The sequence below is a fragment of the Carassius carassius genome, chromosome 13, assembly GCF_963082965.1.
Source record: "Carassius carassius chromosome 13, fCarCar2.1, whole genome shotgun sequence".
NCBI lineage: Eukaryota > Metazoa > Chordata > Actinopteri > Cypriniformes > Cyprinidae > Carassius > Carassius carassius.
The window spans coordinates 426,062-450,927 of record NC_081767.1 but is presented as its reverse complement, the minus strand read 5'-3'; the positions used below and the strand labels follow the sequence as shown (position 1 = coordinate 450,927).

The 24,866-nt window shown below is 41.3% G+C and overlaps 2 protein-coding genes across 4 annotated transcripts in view; one reads left to right on the top strand and one right to left on the bottom strand.

Annotated features, from left to right (window-relative positions):
* Window positions 1-9,819, top strand: part of shank2a (SH3 and multiple ankyrin repeat domains 2a) — a 31,195-nt gene extending 21,376 nt beyond the window's left edge. Inside the window, 9 exon segments of the mRNA XM_059564289.1 lie at window positions 118-193; window positions 1,347-1,429; window positions 2,279-2,403; window positions 3,497-3,632; window positions 3,861-3,941; window positions 5,474-5,595; window positions 5,797-5,911; window positions 6,044-8,315; window positions 9,318-9,819. Of these exon segments, the coding sequence (XP_059420272.1) occupies window positions 118-193; window positions 1,347-1,429; window positions 2,279-2,403; window positions 3,497-3,632; window positions 3,861-3,941; window positions 5,474-5,595; window positions 5,797-5,911; window positions 6,044-8,315; window positions 9,318-9,807 (3,500 nt within the window). The 3' untranslated portion in view covers window positions 9,808-9,819.
* Window positions 9,820-12,288: 2,469 nt separating this feature from the next.
* Window positions 12,289-19,712, bottom strand: LOC132155814 (src substrate cortactin-like). 3 transcript variants are annotated; one of them, XM_059564518.1, is made up of 15 exons: window positions 19,510-19,707; window positions 18,670-18,756; window positions 18,512-18,585; window positions 15,479-15,608; window positions 15,258-15,368; window positions 15,134-15,188; window positions 14,942-15,052; window positions 14,754-14,864; window positions 14,526-14,636; window positions 14,374-14,429; window positions 14,214-14,283; window positions 13,982-14,136; window positions 13,696-13,837; window positions 13,240-13,302; window positions 12,289-13,010 (listed from the first exon to the last, which is right to left on the bottom strand). In XM_059564518.1, the coding sequence occupies exons 2-15, from the start codon at window positions 18,751-18,753 to the stop codon at window positions 12,874-12,876; spliced, it is 1,410 nt and encodes a 469-aa protein (XP_059420501.1). In that variant the 5' UTR covers window positions 18,754-18,756; window positions 19,510-19,707; the 3' UTR covers window positions 12,289-12,873. The 3 variants fall into 3 exon arrangements, with proteins under 3 accessions (XP_059420501.1, XP_059420500.1, XP_059420502.1); XM_059564517.1 differs by having other exon boundaries at window positions 14,374-14,636; window positions 19,510-19,712; XM_059564519.1 differs by lacking the exons at window positions 18,670-18,756; window positions 19,510-19,707 and having other exon boundaries at window positions 14,526-14,696; window positions 14,735-14,864.
* Window positions 19,713-24,866: the final 5,154 nt, after the last annotated feature.

The window sequence follows — 24,866 nt, the reverse complement described above, 5'->3', positions numbered from 1 at the left end:
CTCCTGACCTGATATTTAGATACTATATTTCAATAAATATATTTGTTTAATATAATATATTTGCTGCTCTCCATCATAAGACGATCTGTTATTATAATGTTGTCATTTGTTCACCAGAGAGCAGGATGGAGCGCAACGACAGGAAAAAACTCTTCAGACATTTCACTGTTGGTTCCTATGACAGCATTGACAGGTGAGACCTCAACCAGACCTGATTGAAAGCATACAGCGGCTCTTCTCAGAAAACCTTCAAGCCACTTTCAGGACACTTTCTTAAATTGTGAAGCACAGCAGGCTTAAGATGTCTTTGAGATCTTGACCATTATAATGAACTGGTTTGAATATGTCAGAGCTTATATTCTGAAGCAGTAGTCTATGAGAGCAAGTGTTAAAGTGATTATAGCTACTGCTGTAAATAGTGCTGTTAGGCTTTAAACTGCCTCAGATGTTTATATGAAGAGCATTGTTTTAAGTACTTGTTTTAAATTAAACCTTGATATTATATTAAACCGTTAAAATGCGGCCCAAGCCTTCCCTGATAGCACACGTCCATCACAGAGACTCTGTTTGACATCTGCAAGACGTGTTTTAGTGTTTACTCATCTGCAATACATCTACAGGACGTTTCCTATCAGACGGCAGATAGACCTTCAGAAGATGTCTTCAAGATGTTTATGATTTTGAATGAATGTCAAACTGACATGGTAAAGACGTCTGTCAGATGTGTGAACACAGCAGATGCTTCCCAGATGAGCCGATCTTTAACAGATCTCTAGCAGACGTACCTGTGCTCATCAGTCGTATTTTACTGAGGGATGATCAACAGATTCAGTGTACATTTCTCTGAATTCACCTGCAGAAATGACTCTTCTTTACGAAATCAGTGTCGGATCAGGACTTTGACAGAACTGATGACTGTTGACTTCAGTTTGACCTGGAGATGTGCAGGTCAGGATGATGATCTCTGGATCAGAGACTGTGTTCATCCACAGCTTGTTGAATCATGAGCTGGCATGGGCTTACATTCAGGCTTGTGCAAGTAATTAATACAATGTAAAAGGTTAACTTATTATTCCTATACTTCCCATTTAAACGGAAGTTTGATTTGCTGCAGATCAGCTGAAGAGTGACAGATACGTGACGCGCGTCTGTGACACATGCGTCGTCGGTCGTTGCGTCGCGTCGCGGCTCTGAGACGCGCGCGGAGGTAAAACACGCGAGGAATGAACGCGTCTGTCGAAGACATCGCGGGATCGATACAGATGATCAGTGATGATGAACCTCGCGGTGGTGAGGATGAGGATGCTGATGAAGGGCTTGAATAACGTGCGTCATTTCCTCCACAGCGACTGTGTGACCGAGCAGAAAACAGTGGTTTTACACAAGCAGGAGAATGAAGGCTTCGGGTTCGTGCTGCGAGGAGCTAAAGGTGAGACCTCATCCTCATCATCAAACATCAACTCTCACCACGTGCAGATATTAAAGCACATGAATGTTGTCAGTCACTCACACACACACACACACACACACACACACACACACACACACACACACAGACACACACACACACACACACACACAGACACACACACACACACACAGACACACGCACACACACACAGACAGACACACACACACACACACACACACACACACACACACACACACACACAGACACACACAGACACACACACACACACACAGACACACACACACACACACACACACACACACACACACTTCCCCTCTTTAGAGTATCAGTAGACTGTCTGCGAACTCTTTAGTGTGATGGTCTCCCAACAGACATCTGCAAGAACATGTCAGTTTATTCTAACCCAAACCCCAGCAGTCTGAAACCTTACAGAATGTGTTCCAGTCAAAACAAAGTGAACCGCGGTCATGAAGGATCCAGTGGAGGGTGTTTTAAGGTGCGCTGGGATCTGTTCCTGTACGGTTGGTGATGAAGCAGTGGAATCTGATGGGAACTGTCAGGTGTCACGGCTGGTTTGTGTAGAGCTGGTGTGTCTCTGCCCAAAGGAAGGGACAAATCTACACACTCGCACATATATGCAGACAGAGGGTTTTATATTTCAGTAAACAGCTTCCTCTTTAGCTTACTCCCTTTGTGTCCTTGTTGTTTGCTTTTTTCCTGAGAGTTAATTCGGGGTCAGATTGTACTTTGAGAGTAGTTGAGAGCATGCAACAGAAATAAATCAGACGTCATATGAAGTTGGCATTGTAGTAACATGAAGGCTCTGTTGTTTTTTGGGTCTCACAGCAGACACACCCATCGAGGAGTTCATCCCAACTTCTGCGTTCCCGGCGCTGCAGTACCTGGAGTCTGTGGACGAGGGCGGAGGAGCCTGGCAGATGGGGCTCCGCTCCGGAGACTTCCTCATCGAGGTAAAGAGCCCTGCATACTGAACACGGTGTCCTTCTCACGCCAATCAAACGAAATGAGCAGATTCTGGTTTCTGTTCCAGTTATTCTATATAAATGAAAATATAAAATTCAGTTGACTTACATTGATATTTGCTTTCTCAAACTTTCATCTTGCCTTGCAAAGGGGTTTAAATTCTTATGTTTCTTGACAATCTCTTAATCTTAGACTCTTGTGAGAAGTGAATCAGACTCGATGTTGACTCAAACTTTATATCAGAGTTCACAGAGAACATTTACAGTGGAATTGGGTTTGATTGTTTTGTCAGATGAATGATATTTCCTCTTCTCCACACCTCACATCTTCTCCGTTGAATGCTCTTTTCTGCTCCTGATAAAGAAGACATCCATATAAGAATGTCTTAAAATGTAGGGTGTATTCAGTATTCATCATTCTGGCATCATGTTTAAAACAAATTATTTCGACTCAAGATATTCTTGTATCTCAGCTTATGCTTGCTGCCATATTTAATGGTCATAGGGTTAAACCGTGATACAAATGTAGGTCGGCCAGCACTGCGTTTAGAAATCAGGTCAAATAACCATATGTTCTCCCGGCCCCACGGGACATGTATTACATGTACACGAGTTAAACCTCAGTAGCCGTTTGTTTCAAATGATTGTAAGGAAATATCCTCTTCATCCACATCTCTGTTGGTTCTCTGTCTTCCTGAGTGTCCTGATGCCTTTTTACTGACTGATTCAGTGAGAGAACGGTCCAAACCAAACAAACTGAATCAAAGGTGCCTTCAGACCGTTTGGCAAAATGGTTTGGCCACTTCACTGAAAAGAACCGACTCCGAAGAATGATTCATTTGCATGAGATTTTAAATACGGATGTCATAATTGCTGAAATATTCTCAGATCAGTCCAAGCGCTCATACGTACAGATGCAGACGCCACTGGAAAAACCCATTCAGTAAATAATTCACAAGACCAGGAACATGCATTAAGAAATGAAACACTTTTGGACTTGCAGCTGCACTAGAAACATCTTCCATTCACCTTTCAAGTATAATGACCAGAAACATCCTGAGCAGTGTGATTTCTGTTACAGGTCAACCATCAGAATGTGGTGAAGATGGGACACCGGCAGGTCGTAAACATGATTAAACATGGAGGAAACCGACTCGTCCTCAAAGTGGTGACGGTCAGCAGGAATCTCGAACAAGACAACAAAACCCATAAAAAAGGTACTAAACACTCATTGCACGTGTGTAGTCAGGACAGGACTACTCATCAGTAAATCATGACTCAGCTTTACATCAGCAACCTAATATAAATTATATACAGAATAAATTGCACAGAAAGCACATAGAGGATAATATCACAACACTTCCTTCAGTGCAGATGTGGAAGTGATGTGTACAGTATATGTAATGTGTGTGTATATGACAGGAAAATGTTTTGTGTATTCGCAGCTCCTCCTCCGCCCAAGAGAGCCCCAACAACTGCACTTTCAATGCGATCCAAGTCCATGACATCTGAACTAGAAGAATTAGGTGAGTTAAATCTGATAAATCACTGTTATTTCACTGAGTTCTTTCTAAGCATCACCATTACTGTTGCTTTTATCCGGGTTATTTTCAGTCCTAGAGTTTAATTGCAGAAATCCAGCCCTTTTGTTTTTTGAATATCTTTGATAAGCAACAGTTTGGTTCATTTGATCCTTATATAATAGGTAAAAACATCACAAAGTTTGGTTATAAACATTATGCCACTATTGATCAAGCTTAACCTTTGAACCAGGAAACTTATTTTCAAAAGAACCCGATCATCCTGCTCTGGTCACTGTATGTTTGTTGCTGGGCACATCTAGGAAGGACGATTTAATACGAAGTTGTCTATTTGCATTATTTTACTGTAAATAAAAACATTTCTTTATTCCCAAACCTAATTTTGATAGGGGAGCCCAGAACGGATGCACGACGAGGGAGTGATATTTCTTTCTTATGTTAGGTTATGATGAGTTAATGTTTTGTAAGATCGCATCATATTCTTGGTGGTGACAGTGACTACAGGAATAATATTGATTTTTAATGATCAGATCTGAGTGGGCTGTGGATACTACGAATACATATGTAGACCGTTCAAACCAATTTCACAATTTACCCATTACCGACATATCCTACCAAACAAAGTAAAGAAGGTTCAGGATGTTAAGTCATGCCACTACAATTTTCGTGCAAGATTTCCCTTTTTTTAATATATACAGTACAGACCAAAAGTTTGGACACACCTTCTCATTCAAAGAGTTTTCTTTATTTTCATGACTATGAAAATTGTAGATTCACACTGAAGGCATCGAAACTATGAATTAACACATGTGGAATTATATATGGAATTATATAAATAACAAAAAAGTGTGAAACAACTGAAATATGTCATATTGTAGGTTCTTCAAAGTAGCCACCTTTTGCTTTGATTACTGCTTTGCACACTCTTGGCATTCTCTTGATGAGCTTCAAGAGGTAGTCACCTGAAATGGTCTTCAACAGTCTTGAAGGAGTTCCCCGAGAGATGCTTAGCACTTGTTGGCCCTTTTGCCTTCTGTCTGCGGTCCAGCTCACCCCTAAACCATTTCGATTGGGTTCAGGTCCGGTGACTGTGGAGGCCAGGTCATCTGGCGCAGCACCCCATCACTCTCCTTCTTGGTCAAATAGCCCTTGATGCCTTCAGTGTGACTCCACAATTTTCATAGTCATGAAAATAAAGAAAACTCTTTGAATGAGAAGGTGTGTCCAAACTTTTGGTCTGTACTGTATATATATATCTCCTGATGTAAGTGATAGAGCTGGATCAGCAGCTCTCAACCCAACCCAATCTCTGCAAGATGGCCTAAAATGATTTAGAATATGACAAAATAAGCCTTAAAAAAAGTTTAAATCTTCAAGATGTAAGCTGAAATCATATTATAATATGGTTTATTTAAGTGAAATGTGAAAAAAGAAGAGAATTGCAGAGAATTGATGCCTGTGTAAGAGATCGAATGCAACTTTTACTCCTGTCCCTCAGACATAACTGCCTTTTGCAGATAAAGTTGAAGAGACCGTACAGCCACAGAAGCTTGTGCATGAAAAAGCATCATTGGATAAAGTTGCTACAATCAAGCCCCGCCCCTTGAGTCGCTTTGTGGCCACACCCATGGATTTTAATGTAAGTTTATTTTGTCTTGTAGTTTAAAATGTGAACCACTTTTAGATTACAATCATGATGCATAATTATACATAAAACGTCTCAAGTTACGCATGTAACCATGATTCCCTGAGAATAGGAAACGAGAGTTCACTTTCGAAAGGGAACTGTCTTTTTCTGTATGTGCACACTGTGCTCTCATCAATAAATCTATTTTTGCAGCTGTCCACGTCTGAAAGGCCAGGAGTTGCTGTAGTCCCCCCTAGTGTTCCTGGAAGATCCCATGGAAGTTATGTTCGTGTGCCAAAAAGCTGTCTGAGAAGACAAAAGTCCATTGGTAAATATTTCCTTGCTACTTTAGATGCTCAACTGAAGATGTGAGGATGTGACTGTAAAAAAAAAAAATAAGCAAAAGCTAAGCAACTCATTGAGGTGTTAGTCTAAACATGCTGCATGTTTCTTTCCCAAGGAATTGCAGGAGAAGAAAAGAAGCTCCTGATACCTCCACTACTCAAGTTCACCAGAAGTCTCTCTATGCCTGACACATCTGAGGATATTCCCCCACCTCCAGGTGTCTCTCCTCCATCCCCACCTTACAACCTCAGTACTCCTGTTGTGCAAGGATATGAGCCCAACCAGCCCATTTACACACAGAACTCAACAGGCAGATGCCACACTATAGACAGAGATCTAGTCGGGTACAATCGTCAGAACTTTGAACAATATGAATGTCAAACTCCTTCAGCTGCCCAGCAAAACATGTGTTCCCATAACAGGGCCCATGTGCCAGAGAACCCATATTCAGACATAGTGGGCAAAACTTTGTATATCCCACCAAAACCAGCTCGTAGGAAGGGTATATTGGTAAAGCAGCCAAATGTTGAGGATAGCCCTGAGAAAACATGTTCAATCCCAATACCAACCATTATTGTCAAAGAGCCTTCAACTAGCAGTAGTGGCAAAAGCAGCCGAGGAAGTAGCATGGAAATTGAGACTAGCACCTCTGAGCAGCCAGGCCAACTACGGCCAGACGGCAGTGTCATAAAGAGCAACCCATTTGCAGCTGCTATTGCAGGCGCAGTACGTGACCGTGAGAAGCGTCTTGAATTACGCAAAAACTCCCCAGCCTTCCTATCGATGGATCTCGGAGATGAGGATCCATTTATCCCAACCCCTCGTTTACGCCAGTCCATGTCCATAGATGAAGGCATGTTTGCCAATGATAAGAGTTTACAAAAGCTTATGGCTCCACCGGCTTCTTTATTAGGGCTACAGCAAATTGGAAGCAGAGGCAACATGACTGACTTTACCTTCCCAGAACCAACAACTGAGCCCCTCACAACACGCTCCGGGAGCTGCCCCAATACAGATGCTCCCATTAGTCTTGATGGAGATTTCCAAAACCAGACATTAGGAAAGATTCGTGATATTTGTCCACCCTTGGCTCTGGGTCTAGCTGCAAGTAATAGAGCTCTGAAGGAGCACGTGCAACCCCCTCTTCCTCCACCTAAAGGAGAATCTCACAGAGCAAACCTCAACCAGCCACTCTTCATAGACACCAAGCTACGATCAAATATTGAAGCCAACTTTGTTGCCACAGCTGCAGTGAGTCAAGCAAAGGATTGTGGGGGTTTGTTTAGACACACAAGAGAGTGTAATCACGAAACAGAAAAGGCAAAGGAAAGTAATCCATCTGAGCAGTCAAAGAACTCCAACAACACATCACAACAGCAGTCAGCAGGGCTCCTCATGGTCCAAACACTAGATAAGGCCAAGCCACAAGTAAACATTCAGCCTGATAGATTAGAACAAGAAGAGTCCCCAGAAATGGACAGTGCACCCATTGAGTCCAACGTCAAACTGACAGCCCCCAACTCGCGCCCACCTCATACAAGGAACTTTGTCACCTCTGAGAAGGAGCCTGTCAAGTTTCCCTGTACCATTCCTCCTCCCGCAATGACCTCGGTGGATATTGATGTGGAGTTTGACTTAGCTGAACCCTTGCCTCCACCTCTGGAGTTTGCCAATAGCATTGATGTTCCTGAGGACCAGTTAGCAAAAATTCTCATGCAGAAAAATAATAACACAATAGGACCCATGTCTGTTTATCATTCACAAGTTTCTACAACTGACAGTGTGGAGTCCAAGTGTCTTTCAGGGCTTGTAAACTGCAAAACTCCTCTCGCCTACCCTCCACCACCTCCAGAAATGTTTGAGCCCGTCACAGACTCAGGCATTGAGGAATCTGACAGTCGGAACAATGGAGACCATCATTTTGAGGCCAACAGTACAATTTCCACAGTGTCCAGTATGTCTACTCTTTCATCAGAGGGAATTGATGAAACATGTATATACTATGCAGATGGGCAGACTCTTTTGGTGGACCGACCACCTGTTCCACCAAAGCCAAAAACAAAGCTCACAATCAACAAAAGCAATGCACTTTACAGGGACCCCTTGCACGATAGGATACAAGAGAGCATAGAGTCCTTCGGACAGCCACGAACAGCCCCCCTGCCACCCCTGGGTTGTGAAGCACAATCTGAACTTCGCAAAAAACTTGCTCAGCGAGGTACTAAACTCTGGGACCACCATGAGCTCCCAAACCCAATCTTACCCAATGCAGGTCCTAAATCCAATGTGATCAATGAGCTTAGCTCCAAACTTCAGCATATAAACAAGGAAAGATTTCCAACACAGGGAGGGTCACCGCCTGCAGGGTCCAGAGGCATTGGATCAAGGTGAGCAGCACAATAACAGCCTAGTCGGTCTCATGTGCCATTTATTGAAAAAGCAACATTCCTGCACAAAATAATCAAATGAGATCAGAACAATGTGGCAAAAAATTTGGGCAGTATCTTACTTCTAGCTATATACAAGCTGTCTAAAGAAACCGGTCACCTGTGGACTAGAACTAGAAAGCTGTGTATATTGATGTGTGGATTGAACACTCCTGGGGTAGATCAAGGACAACAAATGAAAAGAGATTAAACCTCAGCCAAATGTTCCAGCTATGAAGTAATCTTTTATTGCAGGGGTAGCCAACCTTCCCGCAGACTTCAGTTCATACCCTGCTCCAAGACACACCTGCCTGTAATTTTAAAGAACCCTAAACAACTTGATCCTGGTTCAAGTGTTTGATTAGGACTGGAGCTGAATTCTGCTGGAAGGTGTCTCTCCAGGAGCAGGATTGGACAAATGTGATTTAACAAACATTCTCTAAGAATTTATCTTGGTACAATCTATCTATATCTAGAGTCATGACCTCCGTACAAATATATGAATAGGTGAATTTACAATACAGAGAAAATCCCAGCATAGAATCCTTCTGTCATTTTATCTCCTAATCTCTCTGTTTGCCCAGAAACTAAAAAAAAATGTTTTGGTTGCAAACTCTCTGGATGTTTATCTCATGAAATTTGAAACAGACTAACAAGACAAAAGAGTCAAAGCAAAGTAAGTTGCTTCAAAAGATCTGGGAGCACATTCTGAGACGGGAATTCATTCTCAAACTAATGTCCTTGTGTTCGTAATGATATAAAAGTGGCTCAAAACTTAATTGAGTGATCTGTTCATTCTTTTGAATGGGTGCAGTGCAGTGGTGTCCTTTGAGCCACATGTATTGACAAAAATGCTGTTGTTGGATGATGCTAAAGAGCTTTGTTCTCTTCCTTAATGAAACTCAGTCAGCCCCACAACCTGTTCTGCATCTCACTTCTCTTTCTATATGTGTGTGTTCTCAGAGAGTGGACAGCCTCGGGTACCAAACGCAGCAACACTGTTCCCTCCATAACCCAGAGCCACTTGCCCCACCAGGCTTCCAGTCCAGCCTCTCTTCCTCCTGAACCTGGGCATAGCTCTTCTCTCCTAGGCTCTGCTTCCTCCCCCACATTAACAGATGTGTTTAGCCTTCCATCTCCACCCATGGTGAATGCAGAGCAATGCTACAGCCTCAGCTCAGTCAGCAGTCAGTCACCGTCCCCTCTCACGCTGTTTCAGGCTTCAGATAAGCCCTTTGTCGACAAACCTATCCTACTCTGGACCAAGCACGATGTAGTCGACTGGCTTGAAAGCCTGAACTTGCAGGAACACAAGAAGGCCTTCTTGGACAATGAAATCGACGGCACCCACCTTCCCAACCTCCAAAAGGAAGACCTTGTAGACTTGGGTGTTACTCGTGTTGGCCACCGGATGAACATTGAAAGGGGTCTCAAACTTCTCATGGACAGATAAAAGGGGGCATACACTCGGTACAGTGCTTGGCATGGATATTGGCTTGATCAATCTCTCGTTTTCTCTAGCTTTTTTCATTCTAGCTGTGTTGCATCTGTTGAAAGGTGTGGGACGATGTACCCTTTATTGCGGACAGAGGCACAGTAAGTACCATGGATGCAGAACTGCACCCAGGAACACTTCTAAGAGGTCTTGTTCTTGCTAACAAAAGCATTGTTTAAATGTCTGCAGCTTGTCTCAGATAGACAAATCTAACAAGCAGAGCTGTGAGGTCCTTTATTTTTTACCCTCTGATACAGCTATTTCTGGGAACATTTAATTTGAGATGTTTTCTGCAAGCGTTCTGTATGTGGCAGAGAACATGGATACAAAGAAGAGCACTGTTGTTTTGTCCTTATACAATAAGGTTAGCTGAAAACGTCAAATTCACTCAGGCTTTGACAGGAACATGTAAAGGATGGTGGCGCTAGAGAAGCAGCTCTTCATTCTTGATGCTACTTGATTTTCATGAGATTTCAATGAGGACAGAGTCACGTACAGCTTTGTCTGATGCTGTCGGCAAAAATGAAATGCTACAAATTACACATATGCTTTCCCTAAAATGTCCCTATACAAAACGGATATTTTTCTGTTCTTGCTGCAGATTGCGCAAGCTATAGAGAATTAAAAACAAATAACTAAGGCTTGAGAGGAAGAACATTAATGAGAGCTTGTGGTGTAGCTCATAAATCAGGTGTAATTATTGTGCTTATCAGCTGCCATGGATCACATAACGTCTATAATAGCCTCGCATTAAGGTAGCGACAGAGCTTTTTTATATATTGTGACTTGGTTGTGAATAGTGATATTTATTGGATGAGGGTGTATCCGACTATGAGATTTCTGAAGACTTATAAGGACAGATTCAAGACTGGTCACAAACAATTTTATATTTATTTCTTGTTCAAAAAAAAAAAAAATCCTTCCATGGTTTTAAAATCGGTTAAGAACTGATCTAGTGTGTCCCAGGCCTTAGAAAAGGGGTGGAGTTCAAACCGACTGAATGATTGGAGTTTGACATTTTGAACAAAAAGATTACAAGGTCAAAACTATGATGAAAAATGAAATGTATGCATGGATGAATAGCTCACAATAAGATCAATTACACATTTAATTACACAGTTTTGGAGCGATTCCGTGAGTCAAGTGGGTTTTTCTTTAACAGAGGCTGCATTAAGCAGCTTTTGTTATTCTGCAACTAGGAACCATATTTCTTAGCCAACAAACACTACAAAAATTTAGTAAATCATTACTTTATACATTTTTATTTAGATTTTTGCATGTGTCACTCACTGCAGTATTGATAGCGGTAATGACTCTGAAAGGAGAAACGATATGTTTGCCATCACCTGCTGCTGAGATTCTCTGAGTATGAGTGAATAGAGAACAATATTTTTGAAATGTGGGCAAAGAAATTAAAAATCGCAAGCCTTTCCTGAATGAAGGTTTGCCAATACACTGCTGCTACTGTGAAAATAGACATTTTATAAAATAGATCGTCTTCTGATAGCATACAATAGAATAAGAGACTATTTTCAATTTATATTATATTGCCTTTTCTAAATGCGATTTGAATGGTATTGCTCCCACCTAAGTGGGGTTTGCCAAACAAGTAAAATATGTTTGAATAAAATGGGTATATTTGTTAGATTCTTAATATGGCAAATCCAAAAAAGCAATATATTTATACTATGGATAATACATTTTGTGTATATTTAGATAATGTACCCTGTCATGAAACAAGCACAATGTTCAGCTGATAAAACACTGCTGGTTTATCGACAGAATTGTCAATCCCTTTTTGTTCAGCTATGATTTTTTTCCCTTTGACTTCTACCTATTTTGCTTTACTTTGCTTACTTCATGTAAAGACTTGTTCACGTTGTTAATGTTGTTGTAAGATCTTCTAAAATGGAACAAGAAACTCATTGCAGTGACCAAGAAAACGTATCATAGGATTTGCGCGTTTGAGCGCAGTTACACCTTGTATGGCAAACAAAACTGAGAGAAATAAATATGGCTTGAGTTGAGCTCCTGTGCATCAATGCATCTCTCTCACACACACACACACACACACACACACACACACACAAAGTCTCAAACATGGATGGTGTGGCTGCATAATGGATTGTAAAAAAAAATACTAATAATACTAGTTTTATTTGTTTATTCTTAAATGATATTTTTATAAAACAGCCTGGTAAAAAGAGACGGTCTAGATAAGCACATCATTTGTTTGAAAAGGTTACTTAACTAAAATTGCAAACCACAGATTATGTCATTAGTTGCTGCTAAGACCATTAAACAGAATTAACTCCGCTGCACCTGTGTGGATTGTCATTTGAATATAATTCAGTGGTCACAGACAGAAATGTCCTGTACTCACAAAGAGATGGACATCAGTCTGCCACATGGAGAGCGAGTCCAGATGAACACAACACAGAGAAGTCAGACAGAGTTCACTTCACATAACACATCAACATCTGATTTTAATACACAACCCTTCAAATACCACCAAAGGGATTTTTATAAATGGTTTCAAACACTGCGATGGGGAGTCCGTTCATCCTGTACACAGACGTGATAGCAGTGATCTATTATGGCATTATATTTTGGCCTTCATTAATTCATATTTTCAAACTTAAGACACGGAAATGAAGTAAAAGTGTTCGTACGGACGCAGCTTTAGGAGTCGAAGCCACCTGTGTTCATGACAAATGACATCATTTCTCTAAAACTCACCAGAGGATCCCAGATCTTTGGTCTCTTATTTCACACACGGATGTATGTGTGTGTGTGTGTGTGTGAGAGAGTAGTTAAATGTTCTCAGAAGTGTCATTAAATCTCTAATGGCAGTTGGATCCAGTAAAGCGCACGCACCTACTGATGTGAAACAGGAAGTGAGAGTTGAGCTGAAGGAAGCAGAATGACTGGAGAAGGCTGGAGATGTTACAGTGAAAGAAGAGAATGATGAAAGCATGAACTCGAGGCCTGACGTCTGACGAGGAGAGAGCGCATGGAGCGAGTCTATGGTCGGACTTCGACGTAGTTGGCCGGGAAGAGTCCGTATGCGCCGCGGCACACACCCCTCCACCAGCCCTCGTCGATCATCTCGATGTTTGTGATGATGTCGTCCGGATCGAAGGAGATCTCGTCGTCACCCGCTGCAGACAAACAGAGGCACGTTACAGGGCTCCCTTCTGTTTCAGCCACAGAATAACACAAGAGACAATTACTTTTCATCTCACAACTCTGCCTTTTTATTTTATTGTGTTCCTAAATTGTGGGATACACTTTTTTTTCCTTAGAATTGCATGTTACAAACTTCACAATTTAGACTTTTTTTGTCAAATGTTTAGTCCAAAAGTCCAACTCCTCAGATCCTTCACTCACCAGCCTGATAGTCATACAGAGCCACGGCCGTCATGCCAAGATCCCCCCCGTACTCATACACCCCTGAAACACACACACACACACACGTCACTGAAGCACTCATCTGATCATGAGGTCATCATCTCACTAACATCATCCAACAGACAGAAAATAAATGAATAACTAAAATAATCATTGTTTTGAAATATTACTTTTGTAACCGTAAAGCAACACCATGCATTTCAGACAGTACTATAGTGGAAACTCTTATAGCTCTCTAGATTTACAGATCTGATGAGCATAAACCAACATTTCCAGTGAAATCTGTAGAGTATAAATCAGCTTTATAGGCTCAGAGTCACTCAGGGTTGGACGAACGTTTTTTATACTTTTGGATACCCATTTTAGTTTCGGTTGTACTTGCTGATTATTTAGGTTGAGCTGATTTGAGACAGAAGGAGTTGGTTCGGTGAGCACCTGTGGTCTGGTCCTGCTCGTCCGGCTCAGGGTTCTGGTACAGGTCTTCCTGGAGCGCTTCTTCATGTGTGTGTTCTGTGGAGACCGGCTCCACCTCGTACACGTTTGCAGCGTTCTCCTGCGCCTCACTGACGGGCTCCACCTGAACACCACACACTCCAGATGACCGTCCAGCACACACACACAAGCACATCACCACAACACTAGTGCTAAAGAAAACTAGTGAACAAATCTATAAAATCTACTTTAAAAATGATGCAGTAGTGTAATCCTCAGACAGACTCACGAGCAGATCCTGGTGTCTGCGTGCCTCCTCCTGCTCCTGCTTGTCTTTGGTCTGTCTGCGAGCGCGCTCTTCTTCTGCTCTCCTCCTGTCCTCCTCCTCGTTCTGCCTCGCCATGTTCTCGAAGCGAGCTTTAATGCTTCCGGCGCCGCTGCCAGCTGAACACAGCACAGCACATCTTCAGTCGAGCGCTCTAACGTCTGACTTCTTGATGATAGTGTGTGTTTGTCCTGACCTGCTTCCACAGGACGAGTCTTCTGATACGCCGCGCTGGGCTTCTGCACCTCCTCGAACGAGCCAGCGCTCTGAAGACCAGAGGAGACACACAGACATCACTGAAATATCAACACCAATGAATCGTATCGGTGTGTTATCTAATGATTTGATCAATGCACCTTGTCCATTCGGTCCTTCTGCACCCCATACTTCCCTCCGAATCCTTTAGCATAATCTAGAACACCAGAGAGGAAATGAAGAGTTACAGGACGACGGGGATTTTGTCCTGAGAGCCAAAGTGCTCCAGATTCGTCTCTCTGCACAAACAGACCTTTCTGTGACTCGTGCAGCTGCAGTTTCTCCTGATGATCCCATCCCACCGCAGACTCATCCTGACGGTCCGTCTGAACGCCAAACTTCCCTCCGAAGCCCTTGACATAGTCTGACACAAACCAGACACAACACACTGAATCAAAACTACTATTAGCAGTATCATCTCCACCTTCTGCTCCTAAAGGAAAACAGCACTCAAATCTTTACTGTTGTATGTGACACAAACCTTTCTGAGACTCGTGTTTCTCAGTCTTTCCCTGGTACTCGAAGCCCACAGCGCTCTTGTCCACTTTATCCGTCTCCACTCCAAATTTACCACCGAAGCCTTTGGCGTAATCTGTAGATTGAAGAAGCAGAAAGCTTTAATAACACAACCATACGTCCAGAGACGTCTGTGAGGAGAAGGAAGCACACCTTTCTGTGACTCGTGCTTCTCTGTTTTGCCCTGATAATCGAAGCCGACGGCGCTGCGGTCCACACGATCCGCCTGCACCCCGTAGCGCCCGCCGAACCCCGCGGCGTAGTCTGAAACAACACAACATGAGCGGCTCTTACTGCACCACAATCAACACTGGAACACCGGATCTTAAACAGAGAGGGAAGCACCTTTCTGCGAGGCGTGTTTTTCTGTTTTCCCAGCGTACTCGAAGCCCATGGCAGACTGCAGGAAGACACAGACTGTGAATCTGAGCGCTCAAACACTCACTCCACTGAAGATCTGAGGACTTACCTGGTCAACACGGTCCGCTTCCACGCCGAATTTACCTCCGAAGCCCTTGGAGGTGTCCGTCTGGGAGCAGTGTTTGGACAGCTTGCTCTGATACTCGTGTCCCACGGCCGACTACACACACACACACACACACACACACACACACACACACACTTCAGTTCTGATGAATGAAGGAACACCGCTGCGTCAGAGAAGTGAATCAGAAGAGCGAAGCCTCTTGCCTTGTCCATGCGGTCCTGCTGCAGTCCAAACTTTCCTCCGTATCCATGAGACGCCTTGGGCATGTGCTCCAGCTCCTTCTGCTTCAGCTCAGTGTGTTCAGACGACACTCGCTCACGCAGCTTATGAATACTGAGACATTAATATCAGAGATGATCAGGTTCAGCTCAAGAGCTGGGGCAGGTACATAAACTAAGCCTAGACCAACCAGGGTTTATTACTCTTATTCTTCAGATTCAAATTAGACCATTCTACATTTGTAGAATAAAAAGAAAAAAAAACTAATTACTAACTAGTGAGACTAGCAATGATACCCATTTTCAAACATATGTATAAACAAATGTAGGTATATATGTATATACACTGCTGTTCAAAAGTTTGGGATCAGTAAGATTTTTAATGTTTTAAAGAAGTCTCTTCTGCTCATCAAGGCTGAATTTATTTGATCAGAAATACATATTGTGAAATATTATTGTAATTTAAAACAGTGTGAATCTGTGTTAAAGTGTAATGTATTTCTGTGATGCTCCGCTGTATTTTCAGCATCATTCCTCCAGTCTTCAGTGTCACATGATCTTCACAAATCAGAATAATATGATGATTTACTGCTCGAGAAACATTTCTGATTATTATCAGTGTTGAACACAGTTGTGCTGCTCAATATATTTTAGTTCTGAATAATATGAATAAAGCTAAAAAGAACAGCATTTATTTACACTAGAAATATTTTCTAACAGTAAAAGTTTTTTATCACTTTTCATCAATTTAACATCCTTGCTGAACAAAAGTATTTCTTTCAAAAAAAAAAGATAAAAACCTACTAAAATTTTAAAAACTTTTGAACAGTAGTGTATAGTGTTGCAAACAATTTCTATTTTGAATAAATGCTGTTCTTTTAAACGTTTTATTCATCAAATACACTGAGGTATCACATTCCAAAAAATATATATATTAAACAGCAACATTATGATAAATCAGTACATTATTCTGATTTCTGAAGATCATGTGACACTGAAGACTGGAGGAATGATGCTGAAAATACAGCGGAGCATCACAGAAATACATTACACTTTAACACAGATTCACACAGAACACAGATGATTTACATTATAAAGATATATTACTGTTTTTCTGTATTTCTGATCAAATAGATGCAGCCTTGCTGAGCAGAAGAGACTTCTTTAAAACACATTAAAATCTTACTGCTCCCCAACTTTTGAACAATAGTGTATACACACACACACACACACACACACACACTATATACATATGAACTGGATATACAGTAGTCAACATCTGAAGTGGATCAAATAAGCTGTCTTAAGACAAGAACGCACTTTGGTTTTAGGTTAACTTTGATGATAGGTTTTGATCCACTACAAATGTTGACTACTGTATGCATGTATATTATATTGTATATTATATTAATTCATTACACACAGACTGATATATTTCAAATGTTTATTTCTTGTAATTTTGATGATTATAACTGACAACTAAGGAACACCCCAAATTCAGTATCTCAGAAAATTAGAATATAACTTAAGACCAATACAAAGAAAGGATTTTTAGAAATCTTGGCCAACTGAAAAGTATGAGCATGTAAAGTATGAGCATGTACAGCACTCAATACTTAGTTGTGTCTCCTTTCCCCTGAATGACTGCAGCAATGCGGCGTGGCATGGAGTCGATCAGTCTGTGGCACTGCTCAGGTGTTATGAGAGCCCAGGCCTTCAGCTCTTCTGCATTGTTGGGTCTGGCATATCACATCTTCCTCTTCACAATACACCATAGATCTTCTATGGGGTTAAGGTCAGGCGAGTTTGCTGGCCAATTAAGAACAGGGATACCATGGTCCTTAAACCAGGTACTGGAAGCTTTGGCACTGTGTGCAGGTGCCAAGTCCTGTTGGAAAATGAAATCTGCATCTCCATAAAGTTGTTCAGCAGCAGGAAGCATGAAGTGCTCTAAAACTTCCTGGTATACGGCTGTGTTGACCTTTGACCTCAGAAAACACAGTGGACCAACACCAGCAGATGACATGGACCCCAAACCATCACTGACTGTGGAAACTTTACATTGGACCTCAAGCAACGAGGATTGTGTGCCTCTCCTCTCTTCCTCCAGACTCTGGGACCCTGATATCCAAAGGAAATGCTAAATTTACTTTCATCAGAGAACATAACTGTGGACCACTCAGCAGCAGTCCAGTCCTTTTTGAAGCGAGATGCTTCTGACGCTGTCTGTTGTTCAAGAGTGGCTTGACACAAGGAGTGCGACAGCTGAAACCCATGTCTTGCATACGTCTGTGTGTAGTGATTCTTGAAGCACTGGCTCCAGCTGCAGTCCACTCTTTGTGAATCTCCCCCACATTTTTAATGGGTTTTGTTTCACAATCCTCTCCGGGGTGCGGTTATCCCTATTGCTTGTACACTTGTTTCTACCACATCTTTTCCTTCCCTTCGCCTCTCTATTAATGTGCTTGGACACAGAGCTCTGTGAACAGCCAGCCTCTTTTACAATGACCTTTTGTGTCTTGTCCTCCTTGTGCAAGGTGTCAATGGTCGTCTTTTGGACAACTGTCGAGTCAGCAGTCTTCCCCATGATTGTGTAGCCTACAGAACTAGACTGAGAGACCATTTAAAGGCTTTGCAGGTGTTTTGAGTTAATTAGCTGATTAGAGTGTGGCACCAGGTGTCTTCAGTATTGAACCTTTTCACAATATTCTAATTTTCTGAGATACTGAATTTGGGATTTTCCTTAGTTGTCAGTTATAATCATCAAAATTAAAAGAAATAAACTTTTGAAATGTATCAGTGTGTGTGTAATGAATGAATAAAATATACAAGTTTCACTTTTCGAATGGAATTAGTGAAATAAACTTTTTGATGATATTCTAATTATATGACCAGCACCTGTGTGTGTGCGTGTATATATATATATATATATATATATATATACACACATACACACATATATGTGTGTGTGTGTGTGTGTGTGTGTGTATTAGTTTATATTATAGACGTTTGGCTAACTTGATGTGCTCCTGATGTCCGGAGCCGGCCACAGTCTTGGCACCCCAGCGCTGCTCCTTCTCGGACACATCATTCTGTATTTGGAGGAAAAAAAGAGAGCCATCAGAGGAGAAAAACACTTGAGAAGTGATGCACAGGAATCAGAGAGAGTCTGTCACCTCAAAGTCCGGGTCGGTCTCCCAATCATCTCCTCCATCATCCACGGACACAGAGACGGACTGACCAGCGGCTGCCTTCCACATGACCTGACCACACACACACACAGAGAGAGAGAGAGATAGAGAGAGAGGGAGAGGGAGAGATAGAGAGACACACACACAGAGAGAGAGAGAGAGAGAGAGAGAGAGAGATAGAGAGAGAGGGAGAGATAGAGAGACACACACACAGAGAGAGAGAGAGAGAGAGATAGAGAGAGAGGGAGAGATAGAGATAGAGAGACACACACACACAGAGAGAGAGAGAGAGATAGAGAGAGAGGGAGAGGGAGAGATAGAGAGACACACACACAGAGATAGAGAGAGAGAGAGAGAGATAGAGAGAGAGGGAGAGATAGAGAGACACACACACAGAGATAGAGAGAGAGAGAGAGAGAGAGAGAGAGAGAGACTCTGAGCACCAGATCTCACATCAGATCTCACATTCACACCTGCTCGCTCACTATCTAGGGTGTCAGTTCAGTTGTGAACTCGCACTGTGAGGAAGACGCCTAGCTGGGGAACTCAGTTAAGGTTAACCACAAATCCGTCGGTTGGCGGAGGAACTAACGTTAGTTAAGTTAGTCATCTCCACAAATATCTTTACTGCTGAATTAATGTTAATTAGTGTAATGCGTGAATGAAGATGCCACGCGATACTTCCACGCAGACGAAGCAGATGAACTGGTTTAATAAACAGACTACAGCTCACTTAAATCTGATCTGCACAAACCAAAGCATGCAAATAAAGCGGAAATTATGATCCGCCCGTTTACACATGTAACATCACCTCTTCACACTTACAGTGTACTTCGATGCCTTCCTTAATGCAAGTATTCTTTAAGAAAATAACGCGTATAGAGAATGTGATAATAGTTATAAAGAAAAAAAAGTCGTCAGCTTTCCTGGCCACAGTCTTCCCACTTCCTGCTCCAAACCCGACCGCACCACCTGAGCTGGGAACGAGAGGGGGGTGTTCCACAACCACAGGGACACTGTGGGATTCACTGGCGTTTACTTTATTTTAGGATCAGAAAAAGTTTATTTAAGATCAGAAAATGGGTATCTCAGTCAAGATCGGGCAGAGATAGACATAACACACCTGAGAAATCTGGTCTCCGACCGGAAGCGTTGCACAATTTCCCCTTTTTACATAATAGTACGACCGGCCTGAGCCACACACAGCACCTCAGTCTCAGGAAGGATTTACATCACATTTACATTTTCATTCATTTAGCAGACGCTTTTATCCAAAGCGATTTTCAAATGAAGCCAATGGAAGCAATCAAAATCTATGAAAAATGTAACAAATATAAAAAAAACACAGACATTCTTAAACATTAAGAAATGAGTCGATTTACTGTTTGAATTATATCTAATTTAGATTGGCTTCCAACCAAACTTAACCCTTTTCTGGTTTTATTTTTTAACACAAATATAGCATTTCTATGTATGTGTGAGATTAATTACAAATTAAGACTTTTCTATATATGCCCTTCTGAAAAAGAAAAAACTTTAGCTAAATAGTAGGCCTACTCATTGCAAAAAGGGAATCCAGACACTTGTAGTTTAAATTGATAGTAAATACAATTAAATAAACATCAAAGTGCTTTTAAATAGGATTTAATGTCAGCATTCAAATTAAAAATTGCTTTTCCGATTTAAAGTACACTACAAGTGCACATTCTATACAGTTAAGTACTACTCACAAGCATTGACCACATCCTTCAAATCATTTGACTTAGTTCTCTGGTCTGGATGCTTTGCTGTCCCAGTACACATTACATGCGTTTATCATGAAATTACTGTTCTTGTTGTTGTTGTTTTGTGTCAATCCATGTTAATTTTTACAATGAACAATGCAGTGTACAATGCAGTTTAATTCAGCTACTACATACAACACAGCCAAATACACCTGTGTGGAACTGATTGTTAGACTTTTGCATCCACAACACTCCTGCAAAGTCAAGACAAGTCAGGTCACCTTTATTTATATAGCGCTTTAAACAAAATACATTGTGTCAAAGCAACTGAACAACATTCATTAGGAAAACAGTGTGTCAATAATGCAAAATGATAGTTAAAGGCAGTTCATCATTGAATTCAGTGATGTCATCTCTGTTCAGTTAAATAGTGTCTGTGCATTTATTTGCAATCAAGTCAACGATATCGCTGTAGATGAAGTGACCCCAACTAAGCAAGCCAGAGGCGACAGCGGCAAGGAACCGAAACTCCATCGGTGACAGAATGGAGAAAAAAACCTTGGGAGAAACCAGGCTCAGTTGGGGGGAAAGTTCTCCTCTGACCAGACGAAACCAGTAGTTCAATTCCAGGCTGCAGCAAAGTCAGATTGTGCAGAAGAATCATCTGTTTCCTGTGGTCTTGTCCTGGTGCTCCTCTGAGACAAGGTCTTTACAGGGGATCTGTATCTGGGGCTCTAGTTGTCCTGGTCTCCGCTGTCTTTCAGGGATGTAGAGGTCCTTTCTAGGTGCTGATCCACCATCTGGTCTGGATACGTACTGGATCCGGGTGACTGCAGTGACCCTCTGATCTGGATACAGACTGGATCTGGTGGCTACGGTGACCTTGTAATAAGAGAGAAACAGACAAATATTAGCGTAGATGCCATTCTTCTAATGATGTAGCAAGTACATAGGGTGTTATGGGAAGTGTTTCCGGTTCCGGTTTACCTAATTAATGCAGCCTAAAAATCCTTTAACGGATTTGGATATTAAAAGCATATTAGTATGTTATGTGTAAGCCAGGTTAAAGAGATGGGTCTTTAATCTAGATTTAAACTGCAAGAGTGTGTCTGCCTCCCGAACAATGTTAGGTAGGTTATTCCAGAGTTTAGGCGCCAAATAGGAAAAGGATCTGCCTCCCGCAGTTGATTTTGATATTCTAGGTATTATCAATTTGCCTGAGTTTTGAGAACGTAGCGGACGTAGAGGATTATAATGTAAAAGGAGCTCATTCAAATACTGAGGTGCTAAACCATTCAGGGCTTATAAGTAATAAGCAATATTTTAAAATCTATACGATGTTTGATAGGGAGCCAGTGCAGTGTTGACAGGACCGGGCTAATATGGTCATACTTCCTGGTTCTAGTAAGAACTCTTGCTGCTGCATTTTGGACTAGCTGTAGTTTGTTTACTAAGCGTGCAGAACAACCACCCAATAAAGCATTACAATAATCTAACCTTGAGGTCATAAATGCATGGATTAACATTTCTGCATTTGACATTGAGAGCATAGGCCGTAATTTAGATATATTTTTGAGATGGAAAAATGCAGTTTTACAAATGCTAGAAACGTTGCTTTCTAAGGAAAGATTGCGATCAAATAGCACACCTAGGTTCCTAACTGATGACGAAGAATTGACAAAGCAACCATCAAGTCTTAGACAGTGTTCTAGGTTATTACAAGCAGAGTTTTTAGGTCCTATAATTAACACCTCTGTTTTTTCAGAATTTAGCAGTTAGAAATTACTCGTCATCCAGTTTTTTATATCGACTATGCAATCCATTAGTTTTTCAAATTGGTGTGTTTCACCGGGCCGCGAAGAAATATAGAGCTGAGTATCATCAGCATAACAGTGAAAGCTAACACCATGTTTCCTGATGAGATCTCCCAAGGGTAACATATAAAGCGTGAAGAGTAGCGGCCCTAGTACTGAGCCTTGAGGTACTCCATACTGCACTTGTGATCGATAGGATACATCTTCATTCACTGCTACGAACTGATGGCGGTCATATAAGTACGATTTAAACCATGCTAATGCACTTCCACTGATGCCAACAAAGTGTTCAAGTCTATGCAAAAGAATGTTGTGGTCAATTGTGTCAAACGCAGCACTAAGATCCAATAAAACTAATAGAGAAATACACCCACGATCAGATGATAAGAGCAGATCATTTGTAACTCTAAGGAGAGCAGTCTCAGTACTATGATACGGTCTAAATCCTGACTGGAAATCCTCACTTATACCATTTTTCTCTAAGAAGGAATATAATTGTGTGGATTCCACCTTTTCTAGTATCTTGGACAGAAAAGGGAGATTCGAGATTGGTCTATAATTAACTAGATCTTTGGGGTCAAGTTGTGGTTTTTTGATGAGAGGCTTAATAACAGCCAGTTTGAAGGTTTTGGGGACATATCCTAATGACAATGAGGAATTAATAATAGTCAGAAGAGGATCTATGACTTCTGGAAGCACCTCTTTTAGGAGCTTAGATGGTATAGGGTCTAACATACATGTTGTTGGTTTAGATGATTTAACAAGTTTATACAATTCTTCCTCTCCTATGGTAGAGAATGAGTGGAACTGTTCCTCAGGGGGTCTATAGTGCACTGTCTGATGTGATGATACTGTAGCTGATGGCTGAATGGTTGCAATTTTATCTCTAATAGTATCGATTTTAGAAGTAAAGTAGTTCATAAAGTCATTACTGCTGTGGTGTTGGGAAATGTCAACACTTGTTGAGGCTTTATTTTTCGTTAATTTAGCCACTGTATTGAATAAATACCTGGGGTTATGTTTTTTTCTTCTAAAAGAGAATAAAAGTAATCTGATCTAGAGTTTTTAATGCTTTTCTGTAGGATAGGTTACTTTCCCGCCAAGCAATACGAAATACCTCTAGTTTGGTTTTCCTCCAGCTGCGCTCCGTTTTTCGGGCTGCTCTCTTTAGGGTGCGAGTATGCTCATTATACCATAGTGTCAAACTGTTTTCCTTAACCTTCCTTAAGCGTAAAGGAGCAACTGTATTTAAAGTGCTAGAAAAGAGAGAGTCCATAGTTTCTGTTACATCATCAAGTTGTTCTGAGGTTTTGGATATGCTAAGTAATTTGGATACATCAGGAAGATAACTTAAAAAGCAGTCTTTTGTGGTAGAAGTGATGGTTCTTCCATACTTGTAACAAGAAGTAGAATTTACAATTTTGGCTATATGAAGTTTGCACAGAACTAAATAATGATCTGAGATGTCATCACTTAGCTGAATAATTTCAACACTATCAACATCAATTCCATGCGACAGTATTAAATCTAGAGTATGATTTCGACAATGAGTAGGCCCTGAAACGTGTTGTCTAACCCCAATTGAGTTCAGAATGTCTATAAATGCTGATCCCAATGCATCGTTTTCATTATCCACATGGATTTTAAAATCACCAACTATTAAGACTTTATCTGCAGCCAGAACTAACTCGGATGTAAAATCACCAAACTCCAATTACCACCAAAGTACCATTACTTCAAACAAGTTATACTTGAAGCCTGCCCTCTGAGAAATCCTGAAAACGTTGTTATAAATTGAAGCAACACCTCCACCTTTGCCTTTTAGACGTGGCTCATGTTTATAACAGTCATCTTGGGGGGTGGACTCATTTAAAATAATGTAATCATCAGGTTTTAGCCAGGTTTCTGTCAAACAGAGTACATCTATATTATGATCAGTGATCGTATTATTTACAATATTATTTTCGTAGAAAGGGATCTGATATTCAATAAGCCAAGCTTTATCATTTGTTTATCCATATTGCTTCTGTTTTTTATTTTGTATTTTCTACACCTCTTTAATGTTATTTTTGTACGTTCCGTACAATAGAATCACCAATAACTAGAGCACTTTCATCAGGTTTCTCAGTGGGTGCATCACTGAGTGGAGAGAACCTGTTTAATGTTTTGATCGGAACAGAAGAGCGGTGTTTTGACCCACGACTACGCTGCCTCACCGTCACCCAGTTGCCCTGCTGCAGGGGCTCTGTTGCCGGAACCGAACAATGTACAGGAATACCTGAGCTAGACGCATCCAAAGCCGTATCTAGAGTCCTAACATTCTTACTGTCCTCAATTAAAGTTTGGATGCGTGTCTCTAATTCTGAAATCTTCTCTGTCAGCCTAACTATTTCCCTGCATTTATCACATGTGAAGGTGTTTTATGGGGTAAAGTTCTTGTAATTTGCTTATTTGTATCTTACAGTGGGTTCTTACTACATTTTGGAACGTTTTGTAAGAAGTTTTGTGATGGAGGCTTTTGTTTTGGAGTAGTTTTTGCAGTCTCCTTCATTAGTACAGCTTTATAGATATTGGAAAGCAGAACTTAAGCAAATTGCAGATTCCGATAAAACAATGTTCATGTTAAGGCTACCATGAGACAAAT